We start from the raw sequence: 18812 nt of genomic DNA, 5'->3' as shown, positions 1-18812 counted from the left end.
AGGGAGAGATCAAACTGCTGTTGCTGCTTTGACTTTCCCAGGTCTGCAAAGGAGAAGCTGCTATCTCATATCTCACTCCTTCCCTTGATGGAGGGAATATGGAGGAGGAAAGCTGCATTTTCATTCCTAAATCAGACTGTTACCATGGAGAACCTAATGGGGTTGTATGTGCATGTGATGGCAGAAAAGCATTTTGCACACGTCAGTAGCGCAATGACTGCATGTTCTGGGATCAAGCACTGCCCTGAAAATGGGCCTGGCGTTTGGCATCATTGTCCTGACTCCTGTGCTGGAACCTCCGACTCAGGTTGGATCACAGTCTTTGAAACTCAGATACCGGCACAAGGCAGGGCTGACAGCCAATTAAACCATTTTAATAGTCTTCCGTGTTATTTGATCGGCTAAAAGTGTGCTCAAAATGGCCACGTTTATTTTGAAAAGGAGACAAGTATGGGTCCCCCAGATTCAAACATGCTCCCTTTTCCAGACTGCAACGGCCATCACGTTACCTGTCAAAATTTACCACTCCTCGCTAGCAGGTCTCAAAGGTGCTGGGGGGATTTTTAGCAGCCCCCCCCAACAACAAAACAAATGGAAAGAGAGTATGCATGGATCTGGGCCCAGAAAGGTGCTTTGTCTTCAGAATGAGGAGCGGCCAAAAACTGTGCCTATCCTAACATATGGCTTTGTCTGCTACTCATCACTAGAAGGTCAACTTTTCCAGATTTCCATTCCCTGTTACAGTTGCAAGCCACAATCAGGTGCTTTGTTAACACACAGGAGCTGCTGTAATGTTACAAACGTTAAGATGGGAAGCCCCAAAATAAGATCTTATTTCAAAGTATTATTTACTTAGAAAGGCATGTGCGGTGGGGGGGGGAGGAGAAGGAGAAAGATTTCTAAGCATAAGACCAAGTTGCTAAGCATCTAGATGCAGTCCTGAGACTTTATGGACTGTGCAAAGCATCTGGTGCTTTAAAAAAAGGATTTTTGCTCAAATGCTGGTAACTATGGCTGCAATTTAATGGGCCGCGGTGGGGCGAGAAGAGTCAGCCCCTGTGGTCATAGGAAAACGAACTGGCATCCTGGCAGACAATTGCTCAAATAGCAACTTGCATTTGCCCACCCTCATGGGCCCAGGAGAATAGTCACCTACTACAAGTTCTTGCTTCTTCCCTGTCAGGTCACTCTGAAGTGGCTTTTTCAAGTTTTTCAGTTGCACTTCTGAGTGCCTCAGTTTTCATCTTGTTATTCGCAAAACAGTTCAAGGACACATTCTAGCCAGGTAAGAGTACTCAAGGAGGGCACGGGACACAGCCTGTGAGGGGGCAGGGTATGGATAGAGCCCTGACGGTCACATGTTACCTGTGGGCCAAAGGTTCCCCACCCTTGGCTTATGCACTTTATAAAATAAAATAAAAATGTACTGCCTTCAAGTTGATTCCAACTTATGGCGACCCTATGAATAGGGTTTTCATGAGAGGCAGTGAATGGCCCAAGGTCACCCAGTGAGCTTCATGACTATGTGGGGATTCGAACCCTGGTCTCCCAGGTTGTAGTCCAACACCTTAACCACTACACCACACTGGCTCTCATATGCACTTTATCCACATCCCAACTGATACTAAGGCTAAGCACATTTGACGAGATTCTCTCTTTCTCTCTCTCACACGCAAATCCTGTTTTCTCCCTGTTCAGATTATGACCATTGGCCCTCCAGATGTTGCTGAACTACAAATCTCAAAAGCCCCAGGCAAGCATGGCCAATGGGCCAGGGATGATGGGAGATGCACTTCAGCAACATCTAGAGGGCCAAAGGTTCCCCACATCTACTCTGTTCTTGGGAACAGGACTTCAGCATTAAGGGCAAGGGCCATATCCCCAGCACCATGTTGGTGCTCCAAGAGCTTCCACAGTTCAGTGTGATGCCACAGACCACGGGTGGGGAGTCTCTAGCCTGTGGGCTGGCCCTCCCCATTTGGCCTTCGAGGCCATTTCAGCCAAGCTACGCCCTGCACCCAACCATAGATGACAGGGGTGGGATAGGTTAGGGTAGGGCTTGGCCAAAATGGGCTTTGCATGCACTGCTGATAGGCGGCGGGTGGTCCCACCCACCTGCCAAAGTTGGCTAGATTGGGGGGGGGGGAGAGAAATAAAAGATCTGGCCTGCGAGGCCAAAAAGGTGCCCTGCCCTTGTCACAAACAAAAGACTTCCTCCTCCCATAGAGGAAGGGCAAGTTTGGCAGCAAACACAAATCTGGCCTGGCCTGCTAGAAAGGGCAGGTCCTCACTAACAACGCTTTCCACCTTTAGCATTGACAACACACACACACGTATACGGATACTGGCTATTGCGTGATTAGAACTGAAAGCATTCGATAGCAGCTACACCCTTATCAAAATATTTCTCTTAAAACTACCTCTCCACTAAAAACTCCCGAGGCACCTCAGATGTTTAAGAATAACAACCATGATGAAGTTGTGCAAGAATTAACAGAGACATTTTTAGTCGAATGACAAAAGTCTGCTCGACGCATCTTTCGAGTTAGCTGTTGCCTCCATCTACACTAAAAACAAACGCTATTTATATTTACAGTGGGGCTGGAAAATATTTCCAAATCCCATCAGCCAACGTCAAAATGTTAGGAGACAATTATCTCTCTCTCACCCCCTTCCTTCTCAGGGGAGCCAACCGTGCATAAAACAGAATAATTCAAAACTAGGTCCCAACGTCAAGTTCTCAAGCTCCTAGGTGTTTTCCTGGCCTGATCTATCTCATAGTCCCAGATACTCTTTGTGTGTCACACGCAGGGGGTTGGACTCAATGGCCTTGTAGGCCCCTTCCAACTCTACTATTCTATGATTCTATGCCTAAAGAGGGAGAGCCAGAAGAGAGAGGCTATGGGAGATGTGCATTTTGCTCCCCTTCCAGACCTGCCTGTACCAGGGTTAGTGATGCAGTGGTCAGAGCATCGGACTAGGACCTGAGACAGTAGGATTCAAATCCCCACTTAGCCATGAAAAGCTCACTGGCTAATCTATCTCACAGGTTGTTGTGAAGGTAAAACAGAGAAGGGGGAGACCCATGTATGCCACCTTGAGCTCCTTGGAGGAAGAGTGGAATGAAAAATGTAATGAATACATACATGCATATGTATGTATTGAAAATAAAACAGCCGATATGATAATGCCGTTGTATAAATCTATGGTGCGGCCGCATTTGGAATACTGTGTACAGTTCTGGTCGCCTCATCTCAGAAAGGATATTATAGAGTTGGAAAAGGTTCAGAAGAGGGCAACCAGAATGATCAAGGGGATGGAGCGACTCCCTTACGAGGAAAGGTTGCAGCATTTGGGGCTTTTTAGTTTAGAGAAAAGGCGGGTCAGAGGAGACATGATAGAAGTGTATAAAATTATGCATGGCATTGAGAAAGTGGATAGAGAAAAGTTCTTCTCCCTCTCTCATAATACTAAAACTCGTGGACATTCAAAGAAGCTGAATGTTGGAAGATTCAGGACAGACAAAAGGAAGTACTTCTTTACTCAGCGCATAGTTAAAACTATGGAATTTGCTCCCACAAGATGCAGTAATGGCCACCAGCTTGGATGGCTTTAAAAGAAGATTAGACAAATTCATGGAGGACAGGGCTATCAATGGCTACTAGCCATGATGGCTGTGCTCTGCCACCCTAGTCAGAGGCAGCATGCTTCTGAAAACCAGTTGCCGGAAGCCTCAGGAGGAGAGAGTGTTCTTGCACTCGGGTCCTGCTTGCGGGCTTCCCCCAGGCACCTGGTTGGCCACTGTGAGAACAGGATGCTGGACTAGATGGGCCACTGGCCTGATCCAGCAGGCTCTTCTTATGTTCTTATGTTCTTATATACATATTAATGTTGCTGTCTGAGAATGCTAGAGACTAGAAAAGGAAGCCATCAGACATTTATCTCTTTGCATGGATGTTAGATCATTGAAACGTGGACAAACAAAGTTTTGAAATCCAGGGAAGTCTCTGCACGAAGAGGCAAACTCCACAGGCACCTCCGCTATTCTGCGGACACTGGGGGAAGGTGCCAAAAACATCGTCTCACAGCCCCTTTCTGCAGAAGTAACCTGTGAAGAGGGCTCAAGGCAATAGCAGATCTACGAATCACCTGGAATCTTCCCTCCTCCCCAATCACCAGCAGTGACGTGGAGAGGAATCTTTTTTCTGGTTCTTTCTTGTTCCACACACACCAGTTTAAGTTCATTAGTAACACTGATGGATGTCAATTGCCAGCACAGAATTTAGGCAGCTCCAAACTTTTCAGCTTTGCTTAATAAATGCAAACAAAGCAAACGTGCTAAATTAGATCACTCTAGAGCGACAGGACCTTTCCCCAAATCAAACTGAAAATTTTCCCGAGGTAAATTACCCTACCTAAGTTACCCTAATCTGCATAGGGAAAGTTGCCGAAATCAAGACTTCCCAGAAACCCAACCCCACTGACCTCTGGTTTCAATTGCTGCAAGGCAAGCACCACTTGTATTACAGTTTAGGCCTCAGATAACAGCCGTGCTACCTGCTCAAAAAGGAACCTGCGATTGGAAGGCAGGGACAAGACCTCTGAATTTCCCAGGTTTGGTAGAGAAGGGGATGATGGCAGTTGTGGTTCAGCAACATCTGGAGTGCCAAAGGTTCACCAACCCTGCCCTAGGAGGTGGCTAGCTTTCTGTTCTGCTCCTGCCTACAGCCGAGTGCAAGGATCCTGGACTGGACAACATCCACTCCAGGTTATGGATACTGCCAATCAACTTCCCCTCTAGAAAGCACAGCCAACAACTCAGGGATATGTTTACATGAGTTCAGCAGCTCTGCTCCTGTGCAAATGGGACATAAGATACAACCAGCTACAGAAAACTCTCCAACGGGACTTCTCCTTTCTTCATATAAAGCAGTATTGCTCATACTTTTGATACCTGGGATACAATTTCATGTATTTATTGGTGTGGGAGGAAGGAATAGAACCAGAAATGCGCATCTCAAAAAAACAAAACATCTTGAAAACAACTCCAACAAATATGCAAACTGGGATAAGGTCTCTACTTACTTATAAGGCTTGTTGAAAGAGGAAGGTCTTCAGTAGGTGCTGGAAAGACAACAGAGATGGTGCCTGTCTAATATTTAAGGGGAGGGAATTCCAAAGAGTAAGGGCCACTACATTAAAGGTCCGCTTCCTATGTTGTGCAGAACGGATCTCCTAGTAAGATGGTATCTGCAGGAGGCCCTCACCTGCAGAGCGTAGTGACTGACTGGGTATATAAGGGGTAAGACAATCTTTCAGGAATACTGGTCCCAAGCTGTGTAGGGCTTTATACACCAAAACCAGAACCTTGAACTTTTCTTCAATTTGCTTACAGAACAACAAAAGGGCTTTGCCCTTGTACATTCAGGTCAGTCCAATTATTTCTGCCCATTCTGCCTCGGGCTGCCCAGCCACAGGCCTCAGAAATTGCACCATGTTATCCTAGCAGTGGTGATTTCTCAGGGATTCCATGGCAGATTGCAGCAGGAAAACCCAGTACAACATTACTTCCTCAGGATTATGTCATTGCTTATCTATTGGCAGAGTAAAAGCCCTGCTCCAGAATCACAGAGTGGTGGAACAGAGTAGTAGCCAGCCATGTGGGTTTTCCACTGCCCTAAAACAGATCTATATCCAATTTTGCATCCTTATCTGGCTTTTATTTAGTAAACAAAACCAAAATGTATGCAGTGCTTTTTTAAAAAAACAAACAGAGTGTACAAAATATGTCAATTGCCAAAAGCAGCCAATCTGGAATATCTGACTAAGGGGAAAAAACATACACAAAAGAATGCAAAATAAATGCCACCCACCCTGTGGTTTAAATGATGTATTTGAACAAAATCAGAGCTCTATTTCAAAATTATTTTATTGGAATATTTGTAGATATTTTAAGGCAGGCATGGAGAACCTTTGGCTCTCTAGATATTGCTGAACTACAACCCCCATCCTCCCTGTCCACTGGGATGTAGATGAACTTCCTTGGGTCGCCCCAGACGAGCAACAGCAGGTAGGGAAAAGGTATGGAGATTTAGAATTACTGCCATCATTCTGGAGTGACACCAGCTCTTCCCCTCCAATCCCGCTAATCAAGAGTGAACTGAAATGGGGACTGTTCCCTTTAATGCACTGTTTGTAGAAAGTGGGCAGCACCAGTGCTCCATAAGTACATCCCTGTGCCCTAAACCTCAGGTCTTCAACTGGTGGGTTGCAGCCTGGCAGCAACAACCACCCCCTACAAATATATGGTATAAAATTGGAATGTAGATCCACCAGTGCATGTTTGGGCTAAAGATGGGTCCTTAGTCTGAAAAGGGCTGAGGACTGCTGGCCTAAATGTTGCAACTGACAGTGTTACACCAGAGAAAGAGCTTGTACTAGAAATATTTAGGACAACAGCCTACCCGCAGTTCTTTGACTTGCTTGCTCATCTCCCCAAATATCTTCCAAGTCAGCAGTGATGTGGATGGAAAGTTTTCCAGCACTTTTTTTTCCCCCAAGGAAATTTTTTTTGGTGTTTCATAAGCTCATTAGTAACAAGGAATGGGTGCCAATTACAAATATAGTATTAGGAAAGCTTGGCAGGTCAACCTTTAAAACTTTCTTCCTAAACACAAGCAAAAGAAAGATGCTAAATTAAATCCCTATATAGGACATTAGAAAATTTCCAGGTGCAAATTACTCCAATTTGCATGGGGAGATTTCCTGGGGAAAAATTCAATCGCTGCAAGTCAGTCCACATGAAAACTAACCTGCAAAAATGTTTAATAGCCACCTTCTGCACTGCCTGTAGCCTAAAATGGCCAGCTTTTGTAGGACGTCTCTGCCAGAGAACCTGGATGGGATTCTTACTAAACACAAAAAGCCTTAAAAGCTGCACAAGAATAAGCATCCCGGTATGATACAGGATAGCAACCAGATAACCCTCCCAAATTAGGTGTACTCCAAGAACAGTCGATTTACAGTCAGCAACTGTCAGTCCATTTAAAAAATAATAATAAGAGCCAGTCCCATATAGAAAAGATAATACTGTAATGGGAACGTTATGTTATACCAAATAGAGAGAACCACATCAAGTTTTTGGAACAGACAATTGCGAAAAACGTTTCTGTATCATTAATAGACCTGGGGTTCCCAAACTACAGCCCATGAGCTTCATTCATGGGGGATGTCTGTTTGACCCCTTGGCCATTGACCTATGGGGTCCCCCCAGGGTTCTGTTCTGTCCCCCCTGTTATTTAATATATATATGAAGCCGCTGGGAGAGGTTATCCGGAGTTTGGGGGTTCGATGTCACCAATATGCGGATGACACCCAACTCTACTTCTCCTTTCCATCTAACGAAACCAAGGAAGCCGTCAAGGTTCTGAACCGTTGCCTGGTATCAGTGATGGACTGGATGCGAGCGAACAAGCTGAAATTAAATCCTGACAAGACAGAGGTGCTCCTTGTCAGTCAAAGGGCGGATCAGGGAATAGGGATCCAACTTGTGCTGGATGGGGTTACACTCCCCCTGACATCACAGGTTCGCAGTTTGGGAGTTCTCCTGGACTCGGCCTTGAACCTGGAGGCACAGGTCTCTGCTGTGGCCGGGAGTGCCTTTGCTCAACTAAGATTGGTACGCCAACTGCGCCCGTTCCTTGACCTGTCAGACTTGACTACGGTGACACATGCCTTAGTTACATCCCGACTGGACTACTGTAATGCGCTCTACGTAGGGCTGCCCTTGAAGACTGCTCGGAAACCTAAACTGGTTCGAAGAGCCACAGCCAGGATGTTAACTGGAGCTGGGCTCAGAGAACGTACAACCCCGCTGTTGTACCAGCTCCATTGGCTTCCAATCTGTTTCCGAGCACAATTCAAAGTGCTGGTTTTAACCTATAAAGCCCTATACGGCTTAGGTCCAGGCTATCTGTTAGATCGTGTCTCCCTCTATGACCCTGTCCGAGCTTTGAGATAATCTGGTGAGGCCCTACTCACTATTCCATCTTTCTCACAAGTTTGCTTTGTAAAAACACAGAATAGGGCCTTTTCAGTGGCTGCCCCTAGACTGTGGAATTCCCTCCCTAGCGAGGTTCCACTGGCTGCCTCACTTTCATCCTTTCGTGCCCAGGTGAAGACTATTTTATTTAGACGGGCTTTTAACTAATATAGTCATATTTTTTAACTTATTGTTGATTTAATCCATTTTTAACTGTTTTAAATTGTATATTACTTGTTTAACTGATTATGGTTTTTATCTGTAAGCCGCCCTGAGTTCTTTGGAAATAGGGCGGGGTATAAATATTTTAAATAAATAAATAATAAATAAATTCAGGTGGCCCACGGCATGGCTATAGATTTGTCGTTGAAGTCAGGAGACGGCACACCCATGCATTCAATATTCATATCAATTTTAATGGCATCTTTATTGCTGCTTTTATTTCTCATGCGGTATTGCAACTTGAATTCTACAGAATTCAAACTGCAATACAATAATACACTATAGATTAAAAAAGAAGCAATAAAAAGGATATTCAAAATCACACAGCACTTAGCGCAGTACATCACAATCACTACAAGAGGCAGAAAAATAATTAAGTGGTCCATCAAGACCATCAGCAATTTTCTGTGGAGAGAAAAAAAGGTTGGAAACCACTGGGTTTGAAGATGTTGGGCTTAATCAGCTTGAGACTGCTGATGGCTGCTAGGTATGGAATAAACCCTGCCTACCTGGGTGGGTACTGAAGTCTGGAGACAAAAATACTTTTTGAAAGTTAAGATATAGCTAAAGAAAGATGTCGAGGTGCACTGCTTCAAAAGATGAGCACTGTGCGCGGACATAGACAAATATAGTTTTGAACAAATACAAATACATTGATGTCTGCAGTGAAGGCATCAATGAATTTCCAGTCACTCAGGGGGAGTGGAAGATATTTAAATGTATAAGCAATGGCGTTCTTTTTGCACCACAAACTGGGAAAAACACTTGGGATTTTTGACAGCCCTAGTCAATGGACCCTGGACTATATACAGAGAAGAGTAGCTCAGCTGTAGACCAATCTCATGTTTGATGGATAGCATCTATAGTTCAAAAGACCTGATCGCAAGACCCTTATTGAGCCACCTCCATTCAGGGTGCTCAACGGACCACAAATTAGCTCCACATACTCTAAATGACTCACTGTTTGATTCCCCCCAAATTTTCTAGTTTGGCAGACTGGCTTGGTACTTTATGAAATAACACATTTTATTAATAATCTTTCTTGGAGGGTACCCAGTAACACATCCAAACATTAAAAACTACAATGCCCAATTCCGCAAGATTTCTGACCAGGGCTATTTAACCTGGAGATCCTGACAGAGTTATTATTTAATTTGGGCTACAGCAGCACTCATAACACTAATTATTACCAGGACTAAGCTCTGGAAGACAAAATAAAACCAAACTATGTCAATGTACAGAGTGCCATTCCTTCACTGCTGAATTACCACAACTATCTCCACGCGTTAAATGGGTTTCAGATTTCCTGGACGCAAAGCATTTAATTTGAGAAGCACGGACCGAATTTTAATTTTGCCAGTTTCTTAAAGCATTTTTTTTTTGTTATGAACAACTCCTCAGACTAGTAACTAGGGCAGGGGTAGCCTAAGTGGTGCCTTCCACTTGTCACTGGGCTCCCAACTCCCATCATCCCTGAGCACAGGACTTGCTGGCTGAGGTTGATGTGAGTTGAGCTGAGGTTGATGCAAGTTGGAGTCGAGGTCTACAGCTCAGCAAGCCCCATTTCAATCTGTATTGAGCTCCTCAGAATGGTATTTAGAGGCCGAAGGGCCAGGCCAAAGCACAGACATGGGGATGCTCAACTAGAAGGCAAGAATCCCTGCTTTGTATAAATGATGAAATACTCAAAGAAACATTATGTGCTAGTGAACCGTATTCAGAACTCCATTCAGCTGTATCCAGGGGTGGTACCTAAAGCTTGAAGCCAACTCCTTAGACACTGCCGGAAATTAGGAATTTTAAGTATTTTTCATCGTCTTTAACGAGTTACATTATATTTGGGACGGGTGACAGAAGAGGTGGACAGGGGGGCAGAAAGAATATTCTGTAAGAATATTCTGTAAGGTAGGCTTTTATGCACTACTCACTGGTAACGCAGAAGGGTGCAGGTCGCAGAAGGGGAGCTGTTAAAGGCTGTTAAAGGTACAAGGGGGGGGAAGGAATTCGTAGGACAGGTAAAAAGAGGTGCAACTTCCTTGTAACATATGTGAAAGGCTAGAAGTTGAGGTTCCTGGGTAGGAGGGAGCTGAGTGCCTAAAGGGGACGGGCAGATGTCAAAGAGGAAGACGAGAGTCGTCAGAGAGGCTGGAAATGAGAAAGCGAGGGGGGTGCCTTCAAATCTATGCCTTAGGGAGGAAGGCAAGACATTCCACACACACAGATGGAGGCAATTATGAAGGGGGGTAGCAAGGAGGGGGGATCATCAGGAAGAGGAATCACTACGACAGCCTTCTGGCTAGGAAGCAGGATATAAATCCTAGAAAAATAATAAGAGACGCAATCAGAAAGGCTAAGAATGAAACTGTACAGGAGGGTGGTGTCTCTGGCTGAGACAGGGCCAATACCTTCGATTTTATGAGGGGAAAATTTTGTTTTGTTTTGCTTTAAAATAAGATGCAACCATCCTGAGAAGGGAAGGATATCAGCTGTCAGGAAAGGGAGCCCCAAAGAGAGCCTTACTGGCTAGGATCTAAATCTGGTCTCCACACTTCAAGAAGGATGCAGACAAACTGGAACAGGTTCAGAGGAGGGCAACTAGGATGATCAGGGGACTGGAAAAAAAGCCCTATGAGGAGAGACTGAAAGAACTGGGCATGTTTAGCCTGGAGAAGAGAAGACTGAGGGGAGATATGACAGCACTCTTCAAGTACATGAAAGGTTGTCACATAGAGGAGGGCTGGGATCTCTTCTCGATCGTCCCAGAGGGCAGGACACGGAATAATGGGCTCAAGTTGCAGGAAGCCAGATTTCGGCTGAACATCAGGAAAAACTTCCTAACTGTTAGAGCCATATGACAATGGAACCAATGACCGAGGGAAGTAGTGGGCTCTCCGACACTGGAGGCCTTCAAGAGGCAGCTGGACAGCCATCTGTCGGGAGTGCTTTGATTTGGATTCCTGCATTGAGCAGGGGGTTGGACTGGATGGCCTTATAGGCTCCTTCCAACTCTACTATTCTATGATTTTATGATCCCAGGAACAGTTGCATTACATAATATAACTGACTGAAATTTATAGTCTGTCCCGAAGCTAATAACACTCTCGTAGGGGCAGATCTTTCCATCAGTGGCACCCTCCACCATGGTCATTTCATTCCCAGCACTTTGGCACTTCCTCTAGTAATTATATTAACAATGCAACTGTTCCCAAAACTTCTACTTTGCTTCCAAACAACTGACATCCTCCACCCCCACGAAATGCACCCACAAACCCCTCTGCGTCTTGGGCGATATACTCTTGAGGAAACTCGCCGAAAGTTAGGCAAGTCCATGGATTTCAATGAGTTTACTCTGAACATGACTAACATTAGATGTCACTTATTATTATTTAATTTATTACCTACCCTTCATCCTGAGGTCCCAGGGTGGGTTGCAACAGTTTAAAACAAATTAAGAACATGAACATCACAAAAATAGGGTGGATCCTAACAATATACATCTGGGGTGTCACAGGCTAGGGTAAAAAGGTTATCACTTCGTTCCCACCAACTTCTCCTCTAGTCAGTGGACGAATAGGAATGATACAAGGCAGCTGAGAGTGACATGATCAGAGGCGGCAGAGGGGGATCCTAACGTGTGCAAGGGATGAGCAGTTGTCAGGAAGAACATCATCATTATTAACTGCATTTATTTGTCACTTACCGCAGAAACATCTCCAGGCTACTTACAATCAGGAAAACATAAGAGGGTTTGTTTAGATTAGGGAATATGCTATAAATCCCGGGGTATGAACAATAGTGTGGGGTCTGCCATGACATGCCGCAGTGCTTCTTGACCTTCTAGCACAGGGGTGGGGGATCTTCAGCCCCCCAGGATGCTGCTGGACTACAACTACCATCAACCCTGAGTATACTGGGAGTTGGGAGTCCAACACCATCTGGAGAGTCACAGGGGGTGTACAGGGTCGTTCAACCAAGTCAATTCACCCCCAACTCCCATATTTTTACTTCTTCCAACTGACACTCAACTTTCTGTGACTTCTGATGTCGCTTGATCGGGGGGGGCACCCTAAAGTGTCTAATGTTTTGAACTTCTGCAAACTTCAGGTTTTCCCAAACATGCCAATATCTTGTGGGTTGTATTCAACAAAGTCCTACTCAGAGTAAACCCATCAAAATTAATGAACCTGAATTAGTCATCTCCATTAACTTCAACAGGTCTACTCTGCGTAGGACTAGCGTTGGTTACCAGCCCTTGTTTCACAGCAGTCCTCCTTTTTTTCAGCATTCACCACCCTGGTTTGCCATTTGAGGGAGTGAAGAAACAGAAATGTACTGGTCAGGGATCAAACCAGAGAAGCAATTTCGATTCTATTTACGCTAACAAATTATTGGTACAGGAGGAGTGTTCAAAAAGGCTGGAAATGACATAATGTGGATAGGGTGGGGAGTTCTTAGGAGGGTAGCAGAAATAAGAGCTCTTTTTACAGGGAGCAGGAAATAAACCTGAACAACTGTATTAACAAATGTAAAATAATAACGTATAATTGTCAGAGGTAGAGAGATTGAAGTGGCTGGAAATGATGCGATAATGAAGGCAGGGACTGCCAAAAGAGCCTTAATGAGTGGAGAGTGGGATGCCAGCCCTAGAAATAATGATAATCATACTGTCAAGAGGAGGAACGGTCACAAGCATCTGGAAGCTGTGTTATCAAGGTGAGGTGGGAAGGCTCTTAATGGGGATGGAGGGTGGTAAGGAAGAGTTTAAAAAATAACCGGCTTAGGGGTGTCACATAAGCCCAAGAAAATAACTCCTGGTTTCAACGACACCAACATTAATAAAGTAGTAATGGGGAACAGTAGCCAAGGAGGATTGGGAATTATGTGCTCAGAGGCAGACAGGGAACTATCTGGAGGAGAGAGAGGAGTGGTAGGGAGGGGACCCCCCAAAAAGCCCACCCCGTACCCTTCATGGGGGATGGGGAGAGGGGAGAAGACCACAGAAGAGGGGTGTGAGAAGGGAGAAGATATCAAATCTAAGAAGAGGGAAGGGGGCATTTGTAGTTCATTCCTTTTTGAGGAGATATTTGGCTGGGAGGGGGAGAGACACACACCCTTGCTATCTTCCTGACCTACCTCACAGGGTTGTGATGATAAATAAATGGGGGTGGGTGGGAAGACGAGTCACAGACATCACCTCTGAGGGGAGGGGATGCAAATGGGGTATGTTTTTAAAAAATGTAAATAAAATTAAATATAACAGGAGGATTAGAAGACCAGCTTCTGTTTGGCTTCTCCTTGAGGAGGCAATATAGAGGGGACTTCCTTTGTGTCTAAGCAGTAAAAGAGATCCGGCCACATTCTCTCCCTCTGCCTGACCTACTTCACAGGGCTGTTGTCAGGATAAAAATAAGGGAGAAGAAAAGGGAGAAAGAGAACTGGAGAAGGAGAAGAATGGGATAGATGAATGTAAATAAATGAGAAAATAAAATAAAGTTAAAGCTTACAAGAAAAAGGGGATTGCTATGCCCTGTTTCTCTTTGCGGTATGGAGAGAAAATTCTTGGTTGAAAAAACTGCTCTTGCGTCTCTCTCTACCTGACCTACCTTCCAGGGTTGTTGTGAGGATTAAAAAAATGGGGTAAGACAACCACATACAGCAGCTTGAGGTCCATACAGGAAGAAAAAACAGGGAGCCTGAGGGTGAGTATGTAATGCCCTACAGATCTATAAGTAACTACAGATGGATATATTATACACTCGCCTATAAATGTGTATTAGATAGACAAATAAGAAATTATAGATATAAATATTACACAGAAACACACATGCATATATCACTACAGATTATGTATATACTGTATACACTTCTAAACCGCTTAGAGGTTTTCTACAATGTATACGTTGTTAAATAAATGCTATATAAATATATATATTAGACACAAGTACGCAACTAGAAGTTGCATAGATATAGTATATTTGTGTGACTGTATATTCATGAACACACAGGGCAATATCCAGCTAAGTCATACTTAGAGTGGCCCCAATGAAACCAATGGGGTTTAAGTTACTCAAATCCACTTATTTCAATGGGTCTACTTGGAACTGAACTAACATCGGATTGACATGCAACCAATTTTAGCATAATTTTTTATACACATGCATATGGTTTTGTAGCACCTTCAAAAAATGCTCAACCTAAGTTCATCATAGCATTAAACCATTTTCAAATATATGTTCATATATGTTATACACAAGAGATAGAATTGCACAACTCCTTATTGCATCTGCAACATCTGTCTATATCCAGTTTGCCTTGGGAGGGAAGACCCATTGAAATTAACAGAACTAACTTACTCATGTCGGTTAATTTCATGGACAAGACTAACTTAGGCTGGTTAATTTCAATGGATACAACCAATTGTTACAGACTACACCTAGATATTTTAAACAGTAAATGAGGAAACAAAGTACCTATCTATGCAGACATACACACATCTAATGGAGTATATCTGATTAAGTTAGAGAAGACCCACTGAAATTAATGGATCTAAATCATAATGCAGAAGTACCTAAGTTTTAAAAAGGAGAGAAAATGGGAGTTTAGTTTTTGCTTTATAACAGGTTGCATTCTAAGATACTCAGAGTAGACCCTCTGAAATTAATGGAACCAAATCAGTCATGTATTTTAGTTTCAGTGGGTCTACTCGCTGAATATGATTGACACTGGATACAACTTAATGCTAAGACATTATGGGTTGAATTCACCTAAGTTCTGCTCAGAGTAGATCTACTGAAAACAAAGGACCCAAGTCAATCCATGCCCTTTAATTCCAACAGGCCTACTCAATGAGTAACGCTGGGCAGGCCATAAACAGAATCGAAGGATGCTATTCAGAATAGACCCACTGAAACGGATGGGTTGCATTCACAATTAAGTCCTCCCCAGAGTAGGCCCACTGAAGTTAAGAAATATGACTAACTCAGATCCATTAACTTCAAGAGCCTACTCTGAGTAGGACTAGTGTTGAATAACCCCCCCCCCCGTGTGTATATGTATATAGAGGGCTTCTCTTCCCTGCCTATAAATAAAGGGGTGGGGGTGAAGGGGAGGCAGGGGGAGACTTCCTTGAGTACAACCCATTGAAATAATGGAACTGAGATAATCCATGACCATCAAGTTCAGTGGGTCTCTTTGAAGCAGGACTTAGTTGAATACGACCCAATTTCACATGTTTCTCTATCATGTCTATGATTAAATTGCCTATTGAATGTCTTCGCTGTTTTCCTTTTGACGCCTGCTTAAAACGTTTCTGTTTAGGCAATTATTATTATTTATTGTATTTATATACTGCCCCATAGCTGAATCTCTCTGGGCGGTTTACAACAATTAAAAACATTTAAAACAAATATACAAATGTAACAATTTAAAAAGCAATTTAAAAACACATGCTAAAATGCCTGGGAGAAGAGGAAAGTCTTAGACAAGCCTTTCCAGGCACACAAATGTCAATCTGTTTTAATCTTTTTAGTTAGCAGCTGTTTGAATAGTTTTTAAACAGGGTTTCAGTTACTTGTTGTTAACTATTTTATCGATAATTTTAATGGGCTTTTTTGTAAACAGTTTCAAGGCCTTTTCATTCAACCAGCATCTCAATCTTGTTAAATAAAATAAATAATGTACAATGTATCCAACTAAGCCCTACTCTGAGTGGACCTGTTGAAATCAATGGGTGATATCCTACACGAGTGTTGAAAATTCCCCGTGTGTGTGTGTGCGCACATGTGTATACACATATGGGGAGCAGGGAGAATCCCCTTCCCTACCTATATGATTAAGGGGGGGAGGGAAGATTGAGGGAGACTTTGCTGAGTACAACTCATTGAAGTTGGTGGGTTCTGAGCGAACCTAACCCACGCCCATTCATTTCAATGGGCCTTCTCTCAGCACTTAGCTGAAGCCAACCCATTGAAAGGCACAGTTCCTGAGCTAACCCACACCCATTCACTAGAACAGGCCTACTCCTCTTGGGACTTTAAAGACAACCCATTGAAATGAATGGCTCCTGCGTTAACCCATGCCCATTCACTTCAATGGGCCTCCTCTCAGAACTTAAAGATAACCCATTGAAATGAAAAGGTCATGTACTAAATTGACACCCATCCATTTCAATGGGCCTCCTCTTAACACTTAGCTGAAGGCATCCCACTGAAAGGAACCAGTCCTGAACTAACCCACCCCCCTCACTTCCATGGGCCTACTTCAAGGAGGCCTTAGCTGCAGCCAAGCCACGGAAAGGAGCAGCTTCTGCAGTAACCCATGCCAACCCACTTCAACGGGCCTTCCGTCATCACATAGGTGAAGCCATCCCATTGAAAGGCACCGCTCCTGCGCTAAAGCCATGCCCGTTCACTACAGCGAGCCTACTCCTCTCTGGACTTAAAAGCCAACCCCATTGAAACAAAGAGGCCCCTGTGCTGAATCGACACCCATTCACATCAATGGGCCTCCTCTTTAACACTTAGCCGCAGCTGGCCCATTGAAAGAAGCAGCTCCTGAGCTAGCCCCACGCCCATCCACTTCAGTGGGCCTCCTCCTCTCAGCACTTGGCCGAACGAGCCATTGCAACGCGTGGGTTCTGCACTGCTAACCCACGCCCATTCACTGCAATGGAGCTACTCTTGAGCAGGACTAGCGTCAAAAAAAGCCCTCTCCGTGTACAGTGATCATGCACCTACCATGCATATGCATACATACGTGTACACACACACACACGTTTGTTTGTTCGTTTACGTGGGCGGGCCCTGCAGGATTAACCGGCGGGGGTGGTCAAGGCTGCCTCCCTACAACGCCAGCCTCTCCCGCGCTGCCCCGCCGGCCGCCCCCACAACTGACCGAGCAAGAGGAGCTTGAGCTCCCGGCGGGCGTCGCGCTTGTCCCTCCGCAGCTGCTTCTCGATCTCGGCGTTGATGCGCTTCGACTCCTTCACCTCGTCGCTGAGGCAACAGGCCATCATGGACTCCAGCGTCATGGCTGCCGCCCACCCGCCCACCGGCGGCGGCGGGGAGGAGGAGGAAGAGGCGGCGGCCCTGCTTCTTCAGCCTGGCCTGCCCTGGCTGGGCCTTGGGCGGCGGCGGCCGCCTTCGTCGCCTGCTTCCCCTTCTCCGCCTCCTCAGCCGCCGACACAGCCCGAGCAGCAGCAGCGGCCGCCGGCAACCTAACTTATCGCGCCGCAACCGAACCTCCCCGCTGGGGCTTAGCAACAAGCGAGAGGGACGGGGGCCGCGCCCAATAGGAAGGCCGCGCGGGGGGCGCTGGGGACGCCGGATTGGGCGCGCCGACACTTCCTCCTTCCCTTCTTCATCCCGGAGCCAATGGGAAAGCGGGCCCCCTCAGGCGAGAGGCTGGACCCGCCGCGCGCCGCCGCCGCCGCCGCGGAGGGAGCGGGGTGGCAGGGATTGGCCCAACGGTCGCGCCCGGGCCAATAAGGGCGAGGCAGAGAGGAGGAGGAGGGGCTTGGTGAGGGAGAGAGAGACGGTTTGGGCTGGAGTGCGGTTGAAGGGTGGAAAAGAGGGACGCGCCCTTTTAAAAAAAATTAAAGCAAGGTTGGTTAATGGATAAGACAGAGAGCAAAGGGAGGGGAACTGATAAAACCAACGGTTTGGGCGAGCGGGCCGGAGGGGAAGAGCGCATGCGCGGGGCGGGCGTGGTCGCGGAGCATTATGGGTGGGTGGAGGACTTAAAAAAACACACGGGGGAAATAGAGAAACAAGGGCTAGAGAGACGCAATCCCCCCTAAAGTGTGTTGTGATTTGGTTTTTCAATTAATGAAATTAATGATTAATTAATTAATTGGGGTGAGCAGCAAGGCTTAAATGGAGGCCTGTAGGAGGATAATTGGGTTCTGGAAGCTCTCTCTCTTGGTTAGGCTGAGGCCTAGGAGATGTTAACCTGTTTTTAGTAAGGGTACTCCTGAGCATGTGCAGAGTGTTCTCCTCTCAACTCTGGATTTTCGTATTTGTTAAAAAAAATTAAAGCCCTTTTACAACATGAATCTGTCTGTTTCCAGCATTTCACGTGTTTGCTTGTAACTCTTCACAGGTTTATTTCCAACATCTCACTTGCGCCATCCTTTGACACACATCCAGTTTTTTATTGTCATTTCAGCTTCCCTATGGAACAAAATCCTGTGCTTGCATGCATTCCCTTCCCATAGCCTTTAATGGTGGGTTTTGCCAGCTGTAAAAACAGCCCTAATGAACACCCTGTTATCTTTTAATTTTTTTTATCACCGGAGAATAACTTCATTCTCGTTTTATCCGTTGCTTTGGAAAAACTACTCCAACCCGCCTATAGTTCGGTGCTAGGAATTGCAATCGTATTCTTACCTATTATCTGACACAGGGGGTTCAAATTCCAAAGGTCGGGTGAGATAATTCAAGGAACTACTTGCCCTAGGAGATACGACTTCATCTTGACTTTAACCCTAAAGACCCGTCTGTTTAGGGGTAATCTGATTACACTGTGTTTAAGGACGGGGTTATTTACTCCT

At 45.2% G+C, this 18812-nt stretch overlaps 1 protein-coding gene across 1 annotated transcript in view; it reads right to left on the bottom strand.

Annotated features, from left to right (window-relative positions):
* GNA11 (G protein subunit alpha 11) overlaps positions 1 to 17671 on the bottom strand; it is a 33659-nt gene extending 15988 nt beyond the window's left edge. The window contains exon 1 of the mRNA XM_061602210.1: positions 17156 to 17671. Within this exon, the coding sequence (XP_061458194.1) occupies positions 17156 to 17291 (136 nt within the window). The 5' untranslated portion in view covers positions 17292 to 17671. The remainder of the gene's footprint in view (positions 1 to 17155) is intronic.
* Between the last annotated feature and the right edge of the window lie 1141 nt (positions 17672 to 18812).

Source organism: Rhineura floridana, chromosome 18, assembly GCF_030035675.1.
Source record: "Rhineura floridana isolate rRhiFlo1 chromosome 18, rRhiFlo1.hap2, whole genome shotgun sequence".
Classification (NCBI taxonomy): Eukaryota; Metazoa; Chordata; class Lepidosauria; order Squamata; family Rhineuridae; genus Rhineura; species Rhineura floridana.
Note: the sequence above shows the minus strand (reverse complement) of the source record. Positions and strands in the feature narration are given on the sequence as shown.